At 48.2% G+C, this 20989-nt stretch overlaps 1 protein-coding gene across 2 annotated transcripts in view; it reads left to right on the forward strand.

Moving 5' to 3' along the window:
• The first annotated feature begins 8122 nt into the window (after positions 1 to 8122).
• The window catches only part of CAPN1 (calpain 1), a 28137-nt gene continuing 15270 nt past the window's right edge, over positions 8123 to 20989 (forward strand). The window contains exons 1-10 of one of the 2 annotated variants that reach the window (XM_077862364.1): positions 8123 to 8261; positions 9637 to 9904; positions 10062 to 10131; positions 10406 to 10524; positions 11979 to 12112; positions 12206 to 12374; positions 12874 to 12957; positions 13310 to 13395; positions 13729 to 13803; positions 13924 to 14084. In XM_077862364.1, coding sequence (XP_077718490.1) covers positions 9638 to 9904; positions 10062 to 10131; positions 10406 to 10524; positions 11979 to 12112; positions 12206 to 12374; positions 12874 to 12957; positions 13310 to 13395; positions 13729 to 13803; positions 13924 to 14084 — 1165 coding nt within the window. In that variant the 5' untranslated portion in view covers positions 8123 to 8261; position 9637. Of the gene's footprint in view, positions 8262 to 8899; positions 9053 to 9636; positions 9905 to 10061; positions 10132 to 10405; positions 10525 to 11978; positions 12113 to 12205; positions 12375 to 12873; positions 12958 to 13309; positions 13396 to 13728; positions 13804 to 13923; positions 14085 to 20989 lie in introns of those variants that run through there. The other variant, XM_077862363.1, reaches the window with a different exon arrangement.

Consider the following 20989-nt stretch of genomic DNA (forward strand, 5'->3'; position numbering starts at 1 on the left):
CTGGGTGAGTCAGGGGTTTAGCACTGCCTTCAGCCCAGGGCATGATCCTAGAGACCCGGGATCAAGTCCCACATCAGGCTCCCTGCATGGAGCCTGCTTCTCCCTCTGCCTATGTCTTTGCCTCTCTCTCTCTCATGAATAAATAAATAGAATCTTGAAAAAAGAAAAGAACAATCTCAAGAACAGAGCTCAGATGTGAGGCCTGCGTGTTCCTGGTAGAGGAAATGGCTGCCTAGGGATGGTCTGGAGGGAAGGGTGTGTTTGGGGAGTGGCTGGAGCTGAAGCTGAAGTCCACATGGGTCAGAGAGGGGAATCTGGGCACCCTTCCTATGCATGCTCTATGAGTGGCTCCCAAGAAGCATGGAAGTAAAAAAGCTGGGAGATAGCAGACATTAGAAGCCAAGACAAGGGCTACAAAGTATTTTTAATTGTTCTTCAAATAGGGAATATGTTCACGTGTACATTTTAAGTTTTGAACCAAGAGTCACCTCCTACCCCTGGCTACCTTTCCTGGAAGCAATAAAACTAATAGTTTATGTCCTTCCAGAGAAAGAATATAAGCATACATAACCAAATGTGGTATGATAAAAAAAAATGTGTGTTTGGTCTTTGTCCCTGGTTCCCCGCACAGAGTTACTAAAACCCTTCTGAGTCATAGGGGTGAATTTTGTTATTCACAATGAGCCCCTTCAAGCCACACCTGACTTTATGCTAATAAGGTGACTCAGGGTGGGTCCCCTACTTAGCTTCAGAGTGGTGTCTGGTCACTAGGAAGATCAGTCAAGAGTGGGGACTTTCAGCTTCCCCACCACCTCTGGGGAGGAGAGGAGGCCTGGAGATTGGAGTATTTCTGGACACAGATGTGCTGGGAGGGTGGCCCACCTAGAGAGGGCACTGGAGCTCTGCACCCTTCCCTGCAATGCCTTGTCTTATGCATTTCTTCTCTTTGGGTGTTTCAGAGTTGTATCCTTTATTATTATTTTTTTAAGATTGTATATATTTATTTGAGAGGGAAAGAGAGAGCAGGGGGAGGGAGGAGTAAACTTTCCACTGAGCAGGGAGCCCAGCACAGCGCTTGATTCCAAGATGCTGAGATCATGACCTGAGCCAAAAGCAGATGCTCAACTGAATGAGCCATCCAGGTGGCCCAGGGTTGTATCCTTTATTTTATTATTTTAAAAAAGGTTTTATTTATTCATGAGAGACAGAGAGAGAGAGGCAGAGACACAGACAGAAGGAGAAGCAGGCTCCATGCAGGGAGCCCGATAGGAGACTCAATCTCCAGACTGGGATCACACACCCTGAGAGGAAGGCAGACACTCAATCGCTGAGCCACCCAGGCGCCCCAAGTTGTATCCTTTAAAATAAAGCTCATAAGTAAAGCACATTCCTGAGTTCTGTGAGTCTTCTACCAAATTAACAACCCGAGGAGGGGGTTGTGGGCACCCCAGATCTAAAGATGGTTTCTTATCCATACATTTCTTTTGACAATTGTATGGTATTCCTCTTCATGGATGTACCAAAATGTAACTTGTTTCTTATCTGTTGACATTTTAATTGCTTCCAGAGTTCTGCTCTTCCTAACAGTACTACAGAGAGTCACTAAGACTTTGTAAAGACATCATTATTCAAATGTGAAAAGATATCTGTAGTATGAATTCCTAGAAGAATTGCCCCAAGGCCACATCAAAATAGGCATTTCTACAATTTTTGCCAAATGTCCCTCTGTAGAGGCCAAGATCATACCGGCCCCTCCTCCAGTATATGTGAAGACTGTTTTCCAGAACATTCACCAATCAGTGACATACCAGATTTTTTATCTTTGCCAAACTGCTAAGTGGAAAATGATCTCTTAGTGAAGTTCTAATTTGCATTTCTTCTTCTTTTGAGTGAATTCAAGTTCATATTTTTAAGAGAACTGTTTGTTTTCTTTTCTGTGAACAACCCTATTCTTTGCCCATTTCTCTCATTTTTGGTTTCTGATTGGCATATAAGGGTTTGCAGGAAAAAAAGCCCTTCGAGATGTCAATTGTAAGTATTTTCTTCAGCTTATGGCTTACTTCTCTGTGCAGACTTTTTAATGCAGCAAAATAAGCTTTTTTTGTGGCTTCTGGGTTTTGTGTCATTGTTAAAAAGAACTTTCCACACTGAGATGACTAAATCTTCCTTAGCTTTGGCTACATTTTTATTTTCATTTTTTACATTCAAATTTTGAGTTCATCTGGAATTTATCATGTGCAAAATTCCTTCCCATTTTCCTAATGCCTTTTATTTAAAAGCTCTTTCCGGGGCAGCCTGGGTGGCTCAGTGGTTTAGTGCCGCCTCCAGCCCAGGGCCTGATCCTGGAGACCTGGGATCAAGTCCCATGTCGGGCTCCCTGCATGGAGACTGCTTCTCCTGCTACTTTTCCCTCTCTCTCTCTGTCTCTCATAAATAAATAAAATCTTTAAAAAAAATAAAAGCTCTGGGATCCCTGGGTGGCGCAGCGGTTTGGCGCCTGCCTTTGGCCCAGGGCGCGATCCTGGAGACCCCGGATCCAATCCCACGTCAGGCTCCCGGTGCATGGAGCCTGCTTCTCCCTCTGCCTATGTCTCTGCCTCTCTCTCTCTCTCTATGTGACTATCATAAATAAATAAAATTAAAAAAAAATTAAAAAAAAAAAAGCTCTTTCTCAACAGATTTGAAATACTACTTTTGTTATATATTAAATCCCTCTGTGCATTTGGATCTACTTCTAGATTTTTCTTTTTTTCTTTTTTTTAAGTAGGCTCCACTCCCAGTGTGGAACCCAATGTGGGACTTGAACTCACAACCCTGAGATCAAGACCTGAGCTGAGATCAAGAGTTGGACACTTCCCTGACTGAGCTACTTAGGCACCACCTACTTCTAGATTTTTCTAACTTCCAATGATCTTACATGCATCAGTACCCCTCCTTAATTATTACATCGAATTATTTTGGATTTATTGTGTTTTTATGGATTTATTGTGTTTTAATATCTGGAGTCATTTAGTCTCCAATGACTTCTCTTTGTTTTCAGAAGTTTTCTGGGTATTCTTGCTTGTTTAATTTGCCACACGAACCTTAAAACCTTTCTAGCCACCCCTCCAATCAGTTAAAATATTAATTGTGCTATATCTATAGATTGCTTTAAGGAGAATGGACATCTTTAAGAAGTATGTTGGCATCCAGAATAGTGTCTGTCCCTGACTTCTGCTTCTTTCAGGTGGTACCAATGGCCAGTGACTCCCAAATTTATAACTCTGTTCTGAGAACTGTTCCCTCCTTGGGCTTCTCTGCTTGGAGTAAGTGTTCCCAAAGGTCTTCCACTATCCCCCACCAGCTTGCTGAGTCCCTTCTGCTTCATTAATCCACTCAGGTGGTCAAGCCAGGTCAAGGTTTAGAGTTGTTTTTGACACCCTCCTGTGTTCCAAGAGCCATATCTAACCAGTAATTAAGTCCTATTGGTGGTGGTGGTGTTTTTTTTAGGCTGATTTTTTAAAAAGATTTTTATTTTTTAAGTAATCTCTACACTCCATGTGGGGCTTGAACTTACAACCCCAAGATCAAGAGTCACACCTCTGGGTGTTTTTTTGTTTTTTTTTTTCCCTCTGTGTGTTTTTAATAGCTTTATTTAATTTATTTTTTTTTAAAGATTTTATTTATTCATTCATGAGAGACAGAGAGAGAATGGCAGAGACACAGGCAGAGGGAGAAGCAGGCTCCCACACAGGGAGCCTGATGTGGGACTTGATCCCGGAACCCCAGGACCATCCCCTGAGCCAAAGGCAGATAGACGCTCAACCACTGAGCCACCCAGGTGTCCCTGTTTTTAACAGCTTTATTGAGGTCCAGTTGACATACAATAAACCAAATATACTTAAAGTGTACATTTTGTTTTGACATGTATATACCCATGAAACCATTACCATAATCAAGATAATGTACATATCCATCACCCCAAAAAGTTTCCTTAAGCTCCTTGGTGATCCTTCCCTCCCACCCTTTACCATTTGCCAGCTCCCCGCCCCACCCCCAGGTAACCAATGATCTGCTTTCTATCACTAAATTGGCATCTTTTTCTCCAGACTTTTCATGTAAGTGGAATTATATAGTACATACTCTTGTTTGGCTTCTTACATTTGTTATAATTATTCTGATATTCATCTATTGTTCCTTTTTACTACTAGGTAGTGTTCTATTGTATATGTATACCACCATTTGTTTATCCATTCATAATGTGTGCATGAACATTTGATTGGTTCCAGTTTGGGTTGCTACAACTAAAATTGCTATGAATAGCTTTCAGGTCTCTGCTCTGAGGAGGCCCCAGTGCAACTTCTCTGCTAGTCCTGAATCTGGCTTCATCTGGCACCAGCCACCTTCATCATGCTGCCTAAGTTTGACCCCAAGGAGGTCAAAATCGTATACCTGAGATACAGTGGCAGGTGGTCAGTGCCATGTCAGCCCTGCCCCCTAAAACTGGTCCCTTGGGTCTGTCCCCCAAAAGGACTGGAGATGACATTGCTAAAAGCAACTGGTGATTACAAGGGACTGAGGATGACCATCAACAGAAAGGACCAAATTTAAGTGGTACGTTCCTTTTTATTTTGGCATAAAATAAATTTTATTTAATTTAGTAAGATATATGTAATAATTCAAATCAGGCTATGATATTCCTTTGCTCATTGGTTGGGGTGGTACCTTTTGCCTTTGCCCTGATCATCAAAACCCTCAAGGAACCACCAAGAGACAGAGCAGAAAAACATTAAGCACAGTAGAAACCTCACTTTTGAAAAGATGGTCAACATTGCTGGACAGATACCCCACTGATCTTTAGAGCTCTCAGGAACCATTAAACAGATTGTGGGGATTGCCCAGTCTGTGGGCTGCTGTTGGTGGCTGTCACTCTCATGACACATAGATGACATCAGCAGTGGTGCAGTGGAATGCCCAGCCACAAAGTAGAAGATTTCAAGAAAGGATCATTTGACCACACACACACACAAATTCATGAATATTCACACACGAGTCTTTGTGTGGACATGTGCTTTTGTTTCTCTTGGGTAAATGCCTAGGAGTGGAATAATGGGTCATATATGGCAGGTAAGTGTATGTTTAACTTTTCCTTTTATTTATTTATTTATTTATTTATTTATTTATTTATTTATTTATGATAGTCACAGAGAGAGAGAGAGAGAGAGAGAGAGAGGCAGAGACACAGGCAGAGGGAGAAGCAGGCTCCATGCATCGGGAGTCCGATGTGGGACTTGATCCTGGGTCTCCAGAATCATGCCCTGGGCCAAAGGCAGTCGCTAAACCGCTGCGCCACCCAGGGATCCCTACTTTTCCTTTTTTTAAGAGACTTTTTTTAGAGCAGTTTTGAGTTTACAGAAAAATGATTCAGAAAATATAGGGAATTCTCATTTGTCCTCCCATTCCTCACATTGATTCTCCTATTAATAAGTATCTTGCACAAGTGTGGTATATTTGTTGCAGTTGATAAACCAATATGAATATATTAGTGTTATTAACTAGAGTCCATAGTTTACATTAGGATTTACTCATTAATGCTGTACATTCTTTGGGTTTTGACAAATGCATAATGTCATGTTCCTGCCATTATAGTGTCATACAGAAGTTTCATTGCCCTAAAAATGCCCTTGTCTTTTATCTATTCAGCACCCCTCCTCCCCAAACCTCTGATTTTTTTTTTTTTACTGTCTCTAGTTTTGCCTTTTACAGAATGTTATATAGTTGAAATCATACACTATATAGTTTTTTTTCCTGGCTTCTTTTACTGATCAATAGGCATTTGAGATTCCATCATCTTTCTGTAGCTTGATAGATCATTTATATTTATTGCTAAATATATGCTTAGCTTTTTTTTTTTTTTTAAAGATTTTATTTATTTATTCATGAGAGATACAGAGAGAGAGAGAGAGGCAGAGACACAGGCAGAGGGAGAAACAGGCTCCATGCACTGGGAGCCCGATGTGGGATTCGATCCCGGGTCTCCAGGATCGCGCCCTGGGCTAAAGGCAGGCGCTAAACCGCTGCGCCACCCAGGGATCCCTATGCTTAGCTTTTTAAGAAACTGTCAAACTGTTTCCCAAAGTAATGGTTTTATTCTGAATTCCCACCAGCAGCATTTGAGAGTTTTGGCTCCTCCACATCCTTGCCAACATGGTCAGTCTTTTTCATTTTACTGTTTTAGTAAATGTGTAGTGGTGGTCCTTTGGGTTGTTTTAATTTGCATTTTCCCAGTGAATAATTAATGTGTTGAGCATTTTTTCATGTCTTATTTGCCATTTGTATATCTTCTTTGGCAAAGTGTTCAAGTCTTTCACCCACTTTTACTGGATTATTTTTTAAGTTGTAGAAGTTCTTCATATATTCTAAATACAAGTTCCTCATCAGATACAATTTTTGAAATAATTTCCTCCTAGTCTGTGGCTTGTCTTTTCATTTCCATAAATAGTTCCTCTGAAAGAACAAAAGTGTTTTATTCTGATGAATTCAATTTAATTTTTTCTCTTATTGTTTGTGGTGTTTTGTGTCGTGTTTAAGAAATCTTTGCTAAACCTAAGATCATCAAATTTTTCCTGTGCTTTCTTCTGGAAGTTTTATAGTTTTAGGGTTTATATTTAGGTGTTTAACCCGAGTTAGAGTTTGATGATGTGTCCTAAATGGTTATCAGATCCATCTACTTGTCTCTCCCACCTACCACTTCCCTAGCTTGAGCCACCACTCTCCCTGGTCTTTTATCTGCACTCTTGCTTCCTCTATTTTCCCCTTACCCCACTCCCTTGCAGCCTCCTTCTTCATCTGTACAAATCTGAGCAGCCTTCTACCCCACATAGAATAAAATGGAAACTCCCATGGTTCACCTAGCCCTGCCATAACTCTCTTTCTGCTCAAGTAACGCTATACATATTTTGGTATCTCCACTGTGCCAACGCAGTTCCCGGACCTGACATCTCCCTTACCCCTTATATGACCCCTCATGTGTCTGATTTATGCCTACTCTAACCCCTGGATTAAATAGGGTTTAGCACCAATTCTTCCCAATTCATTATGGATGTCATCATTAAATGAATGTGTATGCCCTTTAGAGGGGTTGAGGCCACCATCTTATGCTCAGGGAAGCACAGTGCTTTGCACATACAGGAGGTGGTCAGTGACTATTTGGTGAACAATCAAAAGCACTCAGTAGGAGTGACAGGTTTTGTGAAGGTGATTCTGGGGACTGTGGGACAGATAGGTTGGGCCAGAGAGGGGTGGCTTCTGCATACCTCTCCAGAGCCTCTTTCTTCTTTTGGGCCCTTATTTATTCCCTGTGACCTAGTTACAAGGAACACCTGCTGTTCCCTTCTTTGGGGTGTGTTCTCCCAGCCTCTGGGCCTTTGCACAAGCTGGTCCCAACCCCCCACCCCAAGCCCTCTCCAGCGACTCATTGCATAGTTTACTTCAACGTGTTCATTAGGATTCAACTTTCTTTTTTTTTTTTTAATTTTTTTAAAATTTTTATTTATTTATGATAGTCACAGAGAGAGAGAGAGAGAGAGAGGCAGAGACACAGGCAGAGGGAGAAGCAGGCTCCATGCACCGGGAGTCTGATGTGGGACTCGATCCCCGGTCTCCAGGATCGCGCCCTGGGCCAAAGGCAGGCGCCAAACCGCTGCGCCACCCAGGGATCCCAGGATTCAACTTTCTAATCATCAAAACCAGGGGACTGGGGGAACCTGCACCCCCAGCAGGGGGCTGGTGTGTCTTAGTCGTGGGTCTCTGCTGTGCAAAGGCTTTGGCAGAGGGGTTTAGTCAAGATCGGATGCAGGAACGCTGCACGGTGAAGAGCAAAGAGCCCAGGCGCTGGTTCCACCTCCAGGGAGGGCGCTCGGCAAATCACCTCTTCCGCCTCAGTTTTCCTTCTCCCTAAAGTGAGAAGGTGTGAATGAGGTCAGATTACGCCAGTGGCTCTCACGCTTCTTGCGGCCGTGGGTCCTAAAATCCTAGCAAAGCTATGCACTGCTGCCCCAACAAAATGCTCGTGCGTCCGCCCTAGGGGAGCTGCAAAGCGGCCGGGCCGGGGCCCCCAAGGTCAGGGAAAAGCGCGGAGCTGGGAAGGCCCCCGCCGTCCTCCTCCCCGGGGCCTCCGCGTCCCCCACCTCCGCCGGCGCAGCTCGGGAGGCTGCGGGCAGGATCCGGGGGTCAGCAGTGCGCCCGCCCACCCGTCCGCAGCCTCCGCCGCCCCCTCCAGGGTAAGGCGGGGCTCGGGGCGCGGGCGGGGAGGCCCACGGCTCGCAGGTTCCGGGTTCAAGGACCCCGGGGCTCGAGAGAAAGACGGGATCCCGCAGTTGCGCGTCGGCGCCCCTTCACGCCCGGGGAGCCGAGGCCGGATGGGGAAGGGCTCGCCCGAGGTCGCGCAGCGAGCGGGGCCTGCGGGGCGCGCGGAGGGGGCGGCGGGGTGCCCGGCTCCCGCAGGGGGGTGCCCGGCTCCCGCAGGGGCGCGCCCGCCGCCCGCCCAGCCCCTCCTCCTCGCGGCGGCCGCAGCCTGAGGTCATCTTGGCCCCGAGCTGGGGGCGCGCGGGGGCCGCGGGCGGGAGGCGGCCGGAGCTGCCGGGAGCGCCCTCCGGGGGCGCCGCGTGGGGTGGAGCCGCCCGGCCCTGCAACTCGAGCAGCTGCCCCGGGTTAAAAATACCCCCGGCCCTGCCCCGCGCCGCGCTCCCCGCCCCCGCGGCGCCCTTCCGTGCGGGCGGCGCCGGGGCCTGACCCCCTAGTGTGTCCTCCCGCGGAGGCCGCCGAGGGGCGGGGGGCGCCGCAGGGACAGTCGCGGAAGGTGCCGGCGAGATAAGGGAGAGCGGGGAGGCAGCGGAGCCCGAGCCCGAGGAGGAGGAGGAGGAGGAGGAGGAGGAGGGCGGGGGCAGGAGGGCGGAGGGGCCGCGGGGGAGGGCGGGGAGGAGCGCTCTTCCTGGTTGGGCCCGACCCCGAGCCGCCACCCGGGAAGGCAGCCGCGGCCACTGCAGCGGTCCCCCCAGCACTGCTGCCCCAGGTAAGGAGCTGGGGGCCGGGCCGTGATTCCGCCGACCCGGCCGCTGCCCCCGGGCCCCCTGAGCCTCGGGAAGCCGCGGCGCCCAGGCAGCCGCCCGGCCTGCGCTCCCCACGGTCTCCAGGGGCTGGGCTGGGCGAAGGCCGGAGCGGGAGGGGCTGAAGCCCGGCAGCCCCGGACCACCCAGCCGGCCCCGGGGGCCTGGGGAGGGGGCCCCGCCTGCCCGGGGTTCTCAGCCTTCGTGCCAGGGAACGGGGCCAGTGCCCAGGAGTCCGGGGAAGGGGTTACGGTGTTGTCGTCTCCGGGCTCTGCCCCGCCTGCCTGGCCGGCTGACCGCACGACTGCAGGCCCAGGACAATGGGAGTCTGCAAGGGAGAGGTGGTGGCCGGGGTACCTAGGGGCGGAGGAGCCCCTCTCCTGGTTTCTGGGGGCACAGGGAGGTGGCAGAGAGTCCTGAGTTCCCTGAGGGGAGCAATGAGGTGGGGGACACCCCAGGTTTGGAAAGGAAGGGCAGTCAGTGGCAAGTAGGAGCCCCAGTTCTAGTTTTGGGAAGGCCTGGGTTCTGAGCAGGCTGGTCTGTCCTGCAGGATGGCTGAGGAGATCATCACCCCAGTGTACTGCACTGGGGTGTCTGCACAAGTGCAGAAGCAGCGGGCCAAGGAGCTGGGCCTTGGCCGCCATGAGAACGCCATCAAGTACATGGGCCAGGACTTTGAGCAGCTGCGAGCACACTGCCTGCAGAGTGGGGCCCTCTTCCGTGATGAGGCCTTCCCCCCGGTACCCCAGAGCCTAGGCTACAAGGACCTGGGCCCTAACTCCTCCAAAACCTATGGCATCAAGTGGAAGCGTCCCACGGTGAGAGGGACCACCTTGGGTGGGACTCAGTTTACCCCTATCGTGGGTGAGGAGTGGGAACAGGACTCCAGGTCCCAGGTGTGGGGTGGGGTCTAGGGTGGCTGCGCTCCAGTTTCTAGGAGGGCTGGCCCAGAGACAGGACTCTGGTCTCTTGCAGGAGCTGCTCTCAAACCCCCAGTTCATTGTGGATGGAGCCACCCGCACAGACATCTGCCAGGGAGCACTGGGTAGGCCCTGGGAGGAGGGGGTGGTTCTGGGTGTTTTTTCCATAGTAGTTCCCCATGCCTGTTCCTTCCGGCTCTGCCCTAACTCCTCCCTCCTGCAAGCTCAGGCAGGCTCTGGCTATCAGTGTGGGGCTGGTTTGCCTAGATTCCTGGGTCTTTTCTCTAAGCCAAGGGACATGGCGCCCAGGGAATCCCAGGTTGTCTCCAGTACGGGCACTAGTGCATCACGGGGAGCAGAGCGGCAGAGCAGGCCTGATATGGGTCCCTCCCATCCCAGGGGACTGTTGGCTTCTGGCTGCCATTGCCTCCCTCACCCTCAATGACACGCTTCTGCATCGAGTGGTTCCACACGGCCAAAGCTTCCAGAATGGCTATGCTGGCATCTTCCATTTCCAGGTGAGGAGCCCAGGGCTTTGGGGAAAGAGGGGTATCAGGCCCTGGAGGAGGTGAGGACCAGTGACCCACAGCAATCTGCAGTTAGGGTGGCTTAAGTCCACACCCTGTGGGGATCAGACCTCCCTCTAGAAAGAATTTGACCTGTTGATGCCATCTCAGATCTGTCATGTGTGAAACGGCTGGGCAGGTATTTCAGCTGGCAGTTTTCCTGCGTGGTTGTGTGTATCAAGGAGAAAGTGCTTGGAGGAATAGAAAGGTCTCTATTATTTCCCATGGGACAAATCCTTTTCCTCCATAGGGTCCCAGGTTTGCATATGAAAAATAGTGTTCTACTGGGGAAAACAGACCAGCACATGTGGCTATCTCTACCCATAGCACCAGTCTTCCCCATCCCCCACCCCCAACTCCTCCTACACTTTGGCAACCTCCAGCCTCCAACTTCCTGCAGAAAGGACAAGATTAAGTCTATTTAAACCAACTATTCCTTTTTTGCACACAGGGCCCGTTTCTTAAGTCACACTAAGGAATTCTCAGTGAGCTGATGGTGGGAGACACACCCCAGCAACCCTGGATGAGACCCTCTGGTGGCCCCAGCCCTGCCCTGGGGGACTCCTGGGTGCTCTCTCTTTCCCCTTATTTGGGGAGTTCCTTTCCCTATTCCATCCTGCCTTGGGGCCAAGCAGAACAGACCGGTGGTGCCAAGTGCTGCACCTGCTAGCACTGGTTTGGAAGGATGTGGTCTCACTGCCTCCCCACCCCCTTCCCTTACTCCTCTAATCTGCTCCACCCTGGCCTCTTCATTGGCCCGCTTCACACTCCCCCCACCTCCAACCCTCACTACTTAGGTCCCCCTCCTCCCCTTGCCCCATTGTTCTGCGCTCCTCCCAACTCTGTTAGTGCTTGGTCACTTCTGGCCCCAGGCTTCTGACTCCTCTGGCCCTGGGAAACTTACCTCTCCTGCCATCTCAGAGGCAAACCTGTGAATGCAGGAACCGCACCCATCTTATGGTCTAGATGCCACATTTTTGACCCATACCTAATTTATATCTATACCCGCCCCCACTATACATATCCTGACTTTTGACCTACACTTAATTTACATATGCCCCCCCCATACACCTCAAATGAGGGAGGGGAGAGGTAGGGGGCTTGTTCCCGAGAGCCAAGCCCTAGGGCTTTCCAGCCTCTCTGTGCCTGAAGAGGCAACCTGGTCTGTTTTGAAAATATCAGTAGCACTGCCCTAAAAGCTTTACCTTTGTGGTCATGGTTAGTTTTCCCTTGAGGAAGGCTTCCCTTTTATGGACAGGGAAACTGAGTCTCCAACAGGCAACCTCATTCAGGATCCTGGATCCCAGGTACATGATCAGACATCTAGCAAGTTGGCAGAGTTGAGGCTTGAGCTCTGGCCAGGGCAATCCCAAAGCAGGCACTCACTGTGCTCCCCTCCCCTCTAGCTGTGGCAGTTTGGGGAATGGGTGGATGTGGTCGTGGATGACCTGCTGCCCATCAAGGACGGGAAGCTGGTGTTTGTGCACTCCGCCCAAGGCAACGAGTTCTGGAGTGCCCTGCTTGAGAAGGCCTATGCCAAGTGAGTAGGAGCCAGGGGCCAGCTCCACGCAACCCTGGGGTCTGGGGTCCTGCTTGATGCGGGAGTGCTGACCTGGGGCTGGGCTCCCCGCAGGGTGAATGGCAGCTACGAGGCCCTCTCTGGGGGCAGCACCTCAGAGGGCTTTGAGGACTTCACAGGTGGGGTGACAGAATGGTATGAGCTGCGCAAGGCACCCAGCGACCTCTACCAAATCATCCTCAAGGCCCTGGAGCGAGGTTCTCTCCTGGGCTGCTCCATTGACGTGAGTGCACCCAGCCGGGACCTGTGACCTGTCTCCCCTTCCAGCTGTTCCCTCTTCATCCCAGCGCCGCCTCATCCTTGCCCCAGTTTAGCTCCAGACCCTGCCTCTCACCTTGCTCTGTCTCTGGATTCCCCTCCAGCCTCATCCATCACTTCAGTCCTATCTGCCTCCTTTATGGCTGGGGTCATTCCTGCCCCATCAACCTCAGAGCTCAGCTTGTTTCCCCACTCTTCTGTTGCCTGGCTCACCAGCAAATGTCAGTGGGGTGCACAGGCCCCTCCACCAGTAATAGTGGTGGTGGAGTGACCCTCCTTTCTAGGGCCAGCATATGTTGGGGTGTTAGGCGAAGTCAGCTCCCCTGCCTGCCACTCCCAATAGCTATTGTGCATGGGGAGTGTCTGGGATCCATGAGTGCTTGGGTCTCCCTTCTGGACTGGGGATGGGGATGCCCCTGGTCTCTGGGACCTGGCCCCCAACCCCTGCACGCATATCCCTGCAGATCTCCAGCGTTCTAGACATGGAGGCCATCACTTTCAAGAAGCTGGTGAAGGGCCATGCCTACTCTGTGACAGGGGCCAAGCAGGTACCACTCCACACGGGCTGTCCCTTTAGGGTGGCTTCTGCCTTCTGGGTGGCCTTTGCCTGTCTGGCCTAGGACCACAGCTGTGGGAGGGGCTGGCTCTTTGACCTCCTGCGGCATCTTCTTTGTCTCTTGAGATATTTATCTTATTCAGCTCTGATTTTCTGTAGTCTGTTTGTCTAGCCTCCCTCGGGGTAAATTCCTGGGTAAATTCATCGAGAAGGGGCTGTATCTCCCTGGGTGCAGCCCTGGGTGCGGTGCTGGGTGCCGAGCAGGGCTCCTGAGTGGAACACAGCAGGAAGCCATGTTGAAAGTGTGTGCTGGAAGCAGGCGCTGATGGGAGTTCTGGGAACAGGTGAACTACCAGGGCCAGATGGTGAGCCTGATCCGGATGCGGAATCCTTGGGGCGAGGTGGAGTGGACGGGAGCCTGGAGTGACGGGTGAGGGGCAGTGGACACTGGCTGGGGAGGCTATGGGAGGCTGGTCAGGGCCACGGCATTTCTGCTGGGACTGTGCTCAGGATTGAGCAGGGGGTGCCCATCCCTATGTTACCAGGTCTGGGGGACTGTCCTGACAAAGCTCAGGCCAAGCAGGCCACGGGGCCCAGCCTGTGAGCATCCTCAGAGCTGGCCCTCATTTAACAGCCCCTGGAACTGGGATCTTGGGCTTGACCGTGCAGAGCCCTTCTGACTTGGGCTAAGGGGGGCCAGGCCCGAGGACAGAGGCCCGCAGGGCAGTTTCCATCAGCCCCTGGCAGCGCCCTTCTCCCCCAGCTCCTCAGAGTGGAACAACGTGGACCCTTACGAAAGGGAGCAGCTCCGGGTCAAGATGGAGGATGGAGAGTTCTGGTGAGCGGCCCCCTCCTCAGTCCAGCCCCTCTCAGGGCTTGTGCCCCAGCCCCTGATCCCCACGGACCCCGCATGTGCCCTGGCCGGGGGCTGTGGCTCACCTCTGTGCTGGGACCCCAGGATGTCCTTCCGAGACTTCATGCGTGAGTTCACCCGGTTGGAGATCTGCAACCTGACACCCGATGCGCTCAAGAGCCGGTCCATCCGTAAATGGAACACCACACTCTACGAGGGCACCTGGCGGCGGGGGAGCACCGCGGGGGGCTGCCGGAACTACCCAGGTGACCTGAGCTCCCAGCCCTGCTGCCTCCTGGCTCGAGGGCCTTGCCCCTGCCCCTCTGGGTCTCTTCCCTGAGCCTCAGTTTCTTCATTTATAAGACAGCACGGTTGTACTGATCTCTGGGATGTGCTTTGAGGAGTAAAAGGTTGATTAGCCTTATAAATTCTGAAGAGCCATGGTTGGTTCACCATCCTGGGGCTGGAGCCCAGGGAGCTAACAATGGGAGGAGACTCTGTGGCCAGCCAGCCACCTCTCTGTCACTCCTCCTCATTCTGGGACCTTCCCTCCTGGCCCACAATCTTTCTCTCTGGGCCTCCGTCACCTCTCGGGGGAACCTCTGAATCCATGTAGGTGACTTGGTCCACAGCCTGGCCTCTCGATTCCTTCCCATCCTTACCTGCAGTGCCTTTTTCTTCTGCGTTAGTTCAGCCACCCACATGATGGTGCGCAGGAGCCGGACCAGACATTGCAGCCCGACCTCTGCCTTGACCCTTTGGGCTTCCTCATCCTGTACCCTCAGCCCTGTCTCATCGTCTGGTCTGTTAAACCCACTATTGATATGTCCTTCATCTCCCATCCTGTCTTCTCTTCCCACCAGTTAGAATCATCATTGTAGCCTTGTCCCTGCAGATACTCTGGCTCCAGGCTCCCTGGCACCAGCACAATTGGAACTAAACCCTCTCCATCAGCTCCAGGACCACTGAGTGGGGCTAGAGGGAAAATCACACAACCTGGGCCGTGTTGCCCCTGTATATTCACAGTCGCACACCTTAGGTGACCACTTGCATGGTCCCCAGCAATTCCACTGCCAGTTAGTAACGTTCCCACTTCCTCAAACTTGCCTCCATGGTTACTCCCATCGGTGGACCCGGACTGGCACTTCATCAAAAGATTGCTTCCTTCATGCAGGGTACCCCTCGTATTCGCCCTGCTTGTCTTGGTCTGTGCCTATCATTACTGCTTTCCCGACTGTAACAACAACAGAATTGTCTGAGCTCATGGGCACCACCCCCACCACTGCTATGGCTCCCGTTCTCCCATGTGCCTGAAAGCCTTTGGCTCCTTCATCCATCACCTCCGGCTCCCGTGTCATTATGGAGAATCCCTTGTCTTAGAGCAACTCTCTATTGACCCCACATCCCCATCCACTGCTCTGCTCCCCTTCAAAGCAAAATATTTCTGATTGCCATGCTCCCTGTTTCCTTTTCCACTTCCAGTTCAGTTTTTTTTTTTTTTTTTTTTAAGATTGTATCTATTTGTTTGACAGAGAGAGCACAAGCAGAGGGAGTGGCAGAGGGAGAGGGAAACACAGGCTCCCTTGCTAAGCAGGGAGCCCGATGTGGGGTATCAATCCCAGAACCCTGAGATCATGACCTGAGTCGAAAACAGATGCTTAACTGCCTGAGCCACCTGGGCACCCCTGGTGCTACTTTTTTAAAGGCCACCCACATCTTTGTTTTTATCAAACCCACTTCTGCTCTGAACTCACATCCTGCATCCTCCATGTTCCAACATGGCTCAGAGGCCTGTTCTGAAGCATTCTTTCCCTTCTCGGGGATCCAATTTCAGTTTGTCCTCAAATAGATGATAACTGTTCCCCGTATCATTTATTGAGAAATCTGCCCTTTCCTTAGTGCCCTGCAGTGACAGCTCCATCCTCTAGTTCCCATTTCTGTGTGGGTCTCTTTCTGGGCTCACCGTCTCATCTCTTGGTCTCTCCTTCTGCTGACAGCACATTGATTCCATTGCTATAGATTTATAAGAGGTCCTGCTTTGGGGCAGGGTATGTGCCTTCAAGAGTCTGAACTATTCTCGCCTTTTGTTTTCCTGTATGAATTTTAGAATCGGCTACTAAGTCTTACAAAGAGTTATTTGGAGACTTTAATTTGGAATTGAATTGAGTCTATAGATCATTTTGGGGAGAACTCACATCTTTACAGTTGTGAGTCTTCTAATCTAAGATTGTGGTGTAATCTCTTTATTTTGGTTTTCTTAGTGTTGTTCAATAAAATTCTATAATTTTCATCTAAAGGACTTAAACATCTTTGAGATTAATCACTAGATGCTATATCATCTTGTTACTATTATAAATCATCTCTTAAAATTATATCTTCCAAATAATAGTTGCTGATACAGTAACATGCATTTGACCTTTTAAATTTATTTTGTAACCAGCAAAAAAAAAAAAAAAAATTTTTTTTTTTGAGAGAGAGAAAGAGAGTGTGGGGTGAGAGAGTGGAATTGAGGGGGACGGGGCAGAGGGAGAGCAAGAATCTTTTTTTTTTTTCCATTGGGAGAGCAAGAATCTTTAGCAGACTCCATGCCCAGCTTGGAGCCAGACATAGGGCTAGATCTCATGACCTTGAGATCATGCCCTGAGCTGATACTTGACCGACTGAAGCACCCAGCTGCCCCTCTAGCAAACTTTTTAAATTATAACGAATTTTACGGAGTTATCTATAGATTCTTCTTGGTTTTCTAATTGCAAATAATGATAAATTTGTTTTTTTCCAATTTTGTAACTTTTGTTACATTTTCTTATTTATTTGGTGGCCAGGACTGTAGAGTGGTGCATGGGAGTAGCTATGTCCTGGTGATATCCCCATCTTTTTTTGTTGTTGTTAAGATTTCTTAAGTAATCTCTACACTCAATATGGGGCTCCAACTCATGACTCTGAGATCAAGAGTTACACACTCCACTGACTGAGCCAGCCAGACACCCCCTTCACCCCATCTTAAAGGACAAGTTTTTACTGTATGTTTACTGTACGTTTCAACACTAAAATCTTTTCTGTTCTAGTGTTCTAGTCTTTTATCGGGTTAATGAAGTCTAATGTTATTAAATACTTTTAGTTGTATTTATTCTTATATTAGCTTTTTATCTTTTCAGTGGTAAATTACATGAATCACTTTTCTAGTATTAAATCAACCGTACTTTCCTGAGGAAAAAAAAAACAAACAAACACAATCAGGACATACTTTTTTAAATAGTAGTTTTACATTCAAGTTCATGAGTGAGAGTTGCCTGTCATTTTCATTTCTCATACTGACCTTGTCTAGTGTTGGTACTGGTGCTATATTTGGCTCAAAAAGGTGAATTGGGAAGTGTTCTTTTTCTGTTTCCTAGAAGAGTTGCATAGGATGACAGTGATTTTTTGCTTAAATGTTTGATAGACTTGAGCTGTAAAGCAGTTGGCCCTCCTTTGTTCTTGATGTGAAGATTAACTTTTCTAAATTGAGTATCTTTAATGGTTATAGGACTATTCAGGTTGTCTATTTCTTCTTGAGCCTATTTCAACCAGTTGTATTTTCTAGAAGTTTTTCCTCTGCCTCTGTTTTCAAAATTATAAACATAAAGATACTTTTAATGTATTCTGATATGTAATCTTTAACTACGTATTCTCTTTTTTTCATAGTATTTATTTGCATTCCCTTTCATCTTTATCAATCCTGTGAGAGGTTTGTTTTGTTGTTGTTGTTGTTTTTTTAAGATTTTATTTATTTGTTAGAGACAGAGAACAATCAGGGAGAGGGGCAGGCAGAGGGAGAGGGAGAAGCAGACTCCCTGCTGAGTCGGGTGCCCACCTTGGGGCTCAGTCCTAGTACCCTGGGATCATGACCTAAGCCAAAAGCAGACACTTAATGAACTGAGCCTCCCAGGCGCCCTTGAGAGGTTTGTGGATAGTATGCTTTACAAGGAAATGGCTTTTGACCATTGATCTTTGTACAGTATTATTTTCATATCATTAGTCCCTGGGCTGTTTTTTTCTTTGTAAACACCCAAAGTTTTTCCCTCCAAGTACATCTTTGAGTGATGCAATTTTGATGGATAATGTTTTGAAGACTTGTGATATAATTCACGTGCTGTAAAACTCAGACTTTTAATGTGTCCAGTTAGTGGTTTTTAGTATCCACGCAATGTTGGACAATCACCACCACTATCTAATGCCAGAAGCTTTTCACTACTTCCCAAAAAAACCTCATATCCATAAGGGGTCACTCCCTCTCCCTCTCTCTCTCCCTAAGCCCCTGGCAACCACTAATCTACATTTTTGTCTCTAGATTTCCTTCTGGACATTTCATAAATGGATCATATAATATGTGGCTTTTTGTGTGTGGCTTCTTTGCCTTATTGTGACGTTTTCAGAGTCTATCTAAGTTGTAACATGTATCAGTACTTGATTTCATTTTTATGGATGAATAATACTCCATAGCCTGGGTAATACCACAGTTTGCTTATTCATTCATCAGTTGGTGGGACATGTAGATTGTTTCTACTTTTTGGCTATTATGAGTCATACTGCTTTAGCATTCATATTCGTGTCTTTGTGTGAGCAAATGTTCTCTTGGGTCTCTCAGTAGGAGTGAAATTGTTGGGTTCTGTGATAACTCCATGCTTAATTCTGAGGAATTGGCACCTGTTTTCTGAAGTGACAGCATCATGGTACATTCCCACCAGAAATTGGAACTGAGTTCCAGTTTCTCCACATCCTTGTCAACACTTCTTGCCCATGTTTTTTTATTATACCTGTCCTGGTGGGTATAAAATGACATCTGGTTGACAGTTTACATTTCCCTAATGACAAACGATATCGATAAAAGTGTTCATGTATTCAGGCCACTAATCTATATTTTTCAGAGCTTCTATTCAAATAGTTTGCCCATTTTTATTTTATTTTATTTATTTTAAAAAAGATTTTATTTATTCACGAGAGGCAGAGACGGAGGCAGAGGGAGAAGCAGGCTCCCTGCAGGGAGCCTGATGTGGGACTCCATTCCAGGACCCCGGGATCACGACCTGAGCCAATGGCAGACACTCAACCACTGAGCCACCCAGGTGCCCCACTTTGCACATTTTTAGATTGTGTTATCTTTTTATTGTTGGGTCGTAAGTGTTGTTCTTTATACATTCTGGATATGACTTTATGAGATTGATGATTTGCATATAATTTTTCCCATTCTGTGCATTGTCTTCATTTTCTCGATAGTGTCCTTTGAAGGACAGAAGTTGGGGGATCCCTGGGTGGCTCAGCGGTTTAGCGCCTGCCTTAGGCCCAGGGCGCGATCCTGGAGTCCCGGGATCGAGTCCCACGTAGGGCTCCCTGCATGGAGCCTGCTTCTCCCTCCTCCTGTGTCTCTGCCTCTCTCTCTCTCTCTCTATGTCTCTCATAAATAAATAAATAAATAAATAAATAAATAAATAAATAAATCTATCTTTTAAAAAAAAAGGACAGAAGTTTTTAATTGTGATGGTGCCCAGTTTTTCATTTTTTCTTCTGTTTCTCATGCTTTTGGTGTCATATCTAAGAATCTACTATCAAATCTAAGACCATGAAGATTATCCTTGTGTTTTCCTCTGAGAGTGTTATAGTGTTAGCTCTTATTTGGGTTGTTGTTCCATTTTGAGTTAATTTTCGTAGAGGCATACCTCAGAGACAGATATTCTGGGCTCATTTCCAGACCACCACAGTAAAGCAAATACTGCAATAAAGCAAGTCAAATGAATCTTTTGGTTTTCCGGTGCCAATAAAGTTATGTTTACACTGTATTTTACTAAGTGTGCAATAGCATTACATCCTTTCCATACCTTAATTTAAAAATATTTTATTGCTAACAATACTGACATCAGCTTTTAGCAAGTTGTAATCTTTTTACTGGTGGAGTGTCTTGCCTCGATCCTGATGCCTGCTGACTCATCAGGGTCGTTGGTGCTGAAGGCTAGAGTGGCCATGGTTATTTCTGAAAATAAGATAACAAGGGTGCCACATTGATTGGCTGTTCTTCCACGAACCTCTTTCTCTGTAGCATGCGATGCTGTTTGATAACATTTCACCCACTGTAGAGCTTGTATGGAAATTGGAATTAATCCTCCCAAATCCTGCCACTGTTTTATCAATTAAGTTTATGTAACATTTTAAATCCTCTGTTGTCATTTCAATAGTCTTCATAGCATCTTCACCAGGAGTAGATTCCATCTCAAGAAACCTCTTTCTTTGCTCATCCATAAGAAGCAGCTTCTCATCCACTGAGATTTTATCATGAGATTGCAGTCATTCAGTCTCATCTGTAGGCTTTACTTCAAATTCCAGTTTTCTTGCTGTTTCCACCATATCTGTGGCAACTTCCTATAGTGAAGTCTTGAACCCCTCAAAGTCATCCATGAAGGTTGCAGTCAGCTTCTTCCAAACTCCTGTTAATGTTGATATTATGGCCTCTTCCCCTAAACCACAAGTGTTCTTAATGACATCAAGAGTGGTGAATCCTTTTTAGAACGTTTTCTTTTTCTTTTATTAAAAGATTTCATTTGTTTATTTGAGAGAGAGCATGAGCAGGGGGAGGGGCAGAGGGAGAGGGAGAAGCAGACTCCCTGCTGAGCAGGGAGCCTAACATGGGGCTCCATCTCAGGACCCTGGGATCATGACCTGAACCAAAGGCAGATGCTTAACTGACTGAGTCACCTAGGTGCCCCCTAGAAGATTTTCTTTTTTCTATTTTTTTTTTTTTAAAGATTTTATTTATTTATTCATAGAGACAGAGAGAGAGAGAGGCAGAGACACAGGCAGAGGGAGAAGCAGGCTCCATACAGGATGCCCGATGTGGGACTCGATCCCAGGTCTCCAGGATCACGCCCTGGGCTGCAGGCGGCGCTAAACCACTGCGCCACTGGGGCTGCCCCCCTAGAAGGTTTTCAATTAACTTTGCCAAGATCCATCTGAAGAACCACTATTTTCCTTACAATATGTATTTTTTTTTTTTTTTATGATAGTCACAGAGAGAGAGAGAGAGAGGCAGAGATACAGGCAGAGGGAGAAGCAGGCTCCATGCACCGGGAGCCCGATGTGGGATTCGATCCTGGGTCTCCAGGATCGCGCCCTGGGCCAAAGGCAGGCGCTAAACCGCTGCGCC

The sequence above is a fragment of the Canis aureus genome, chromosome 21, assembly GCF_053574225.1.
Source record: "Canis aureus isolate CA01 chromosome 21, VMU_Caureus_v.1.0, whole genome shotgun sequence".
Classification (NCBI taxonomy): Eukaryota; Metazoa; Chordata; class Mammalia; order Carnivora; family Canidae; genus Canis; species Canis aureus.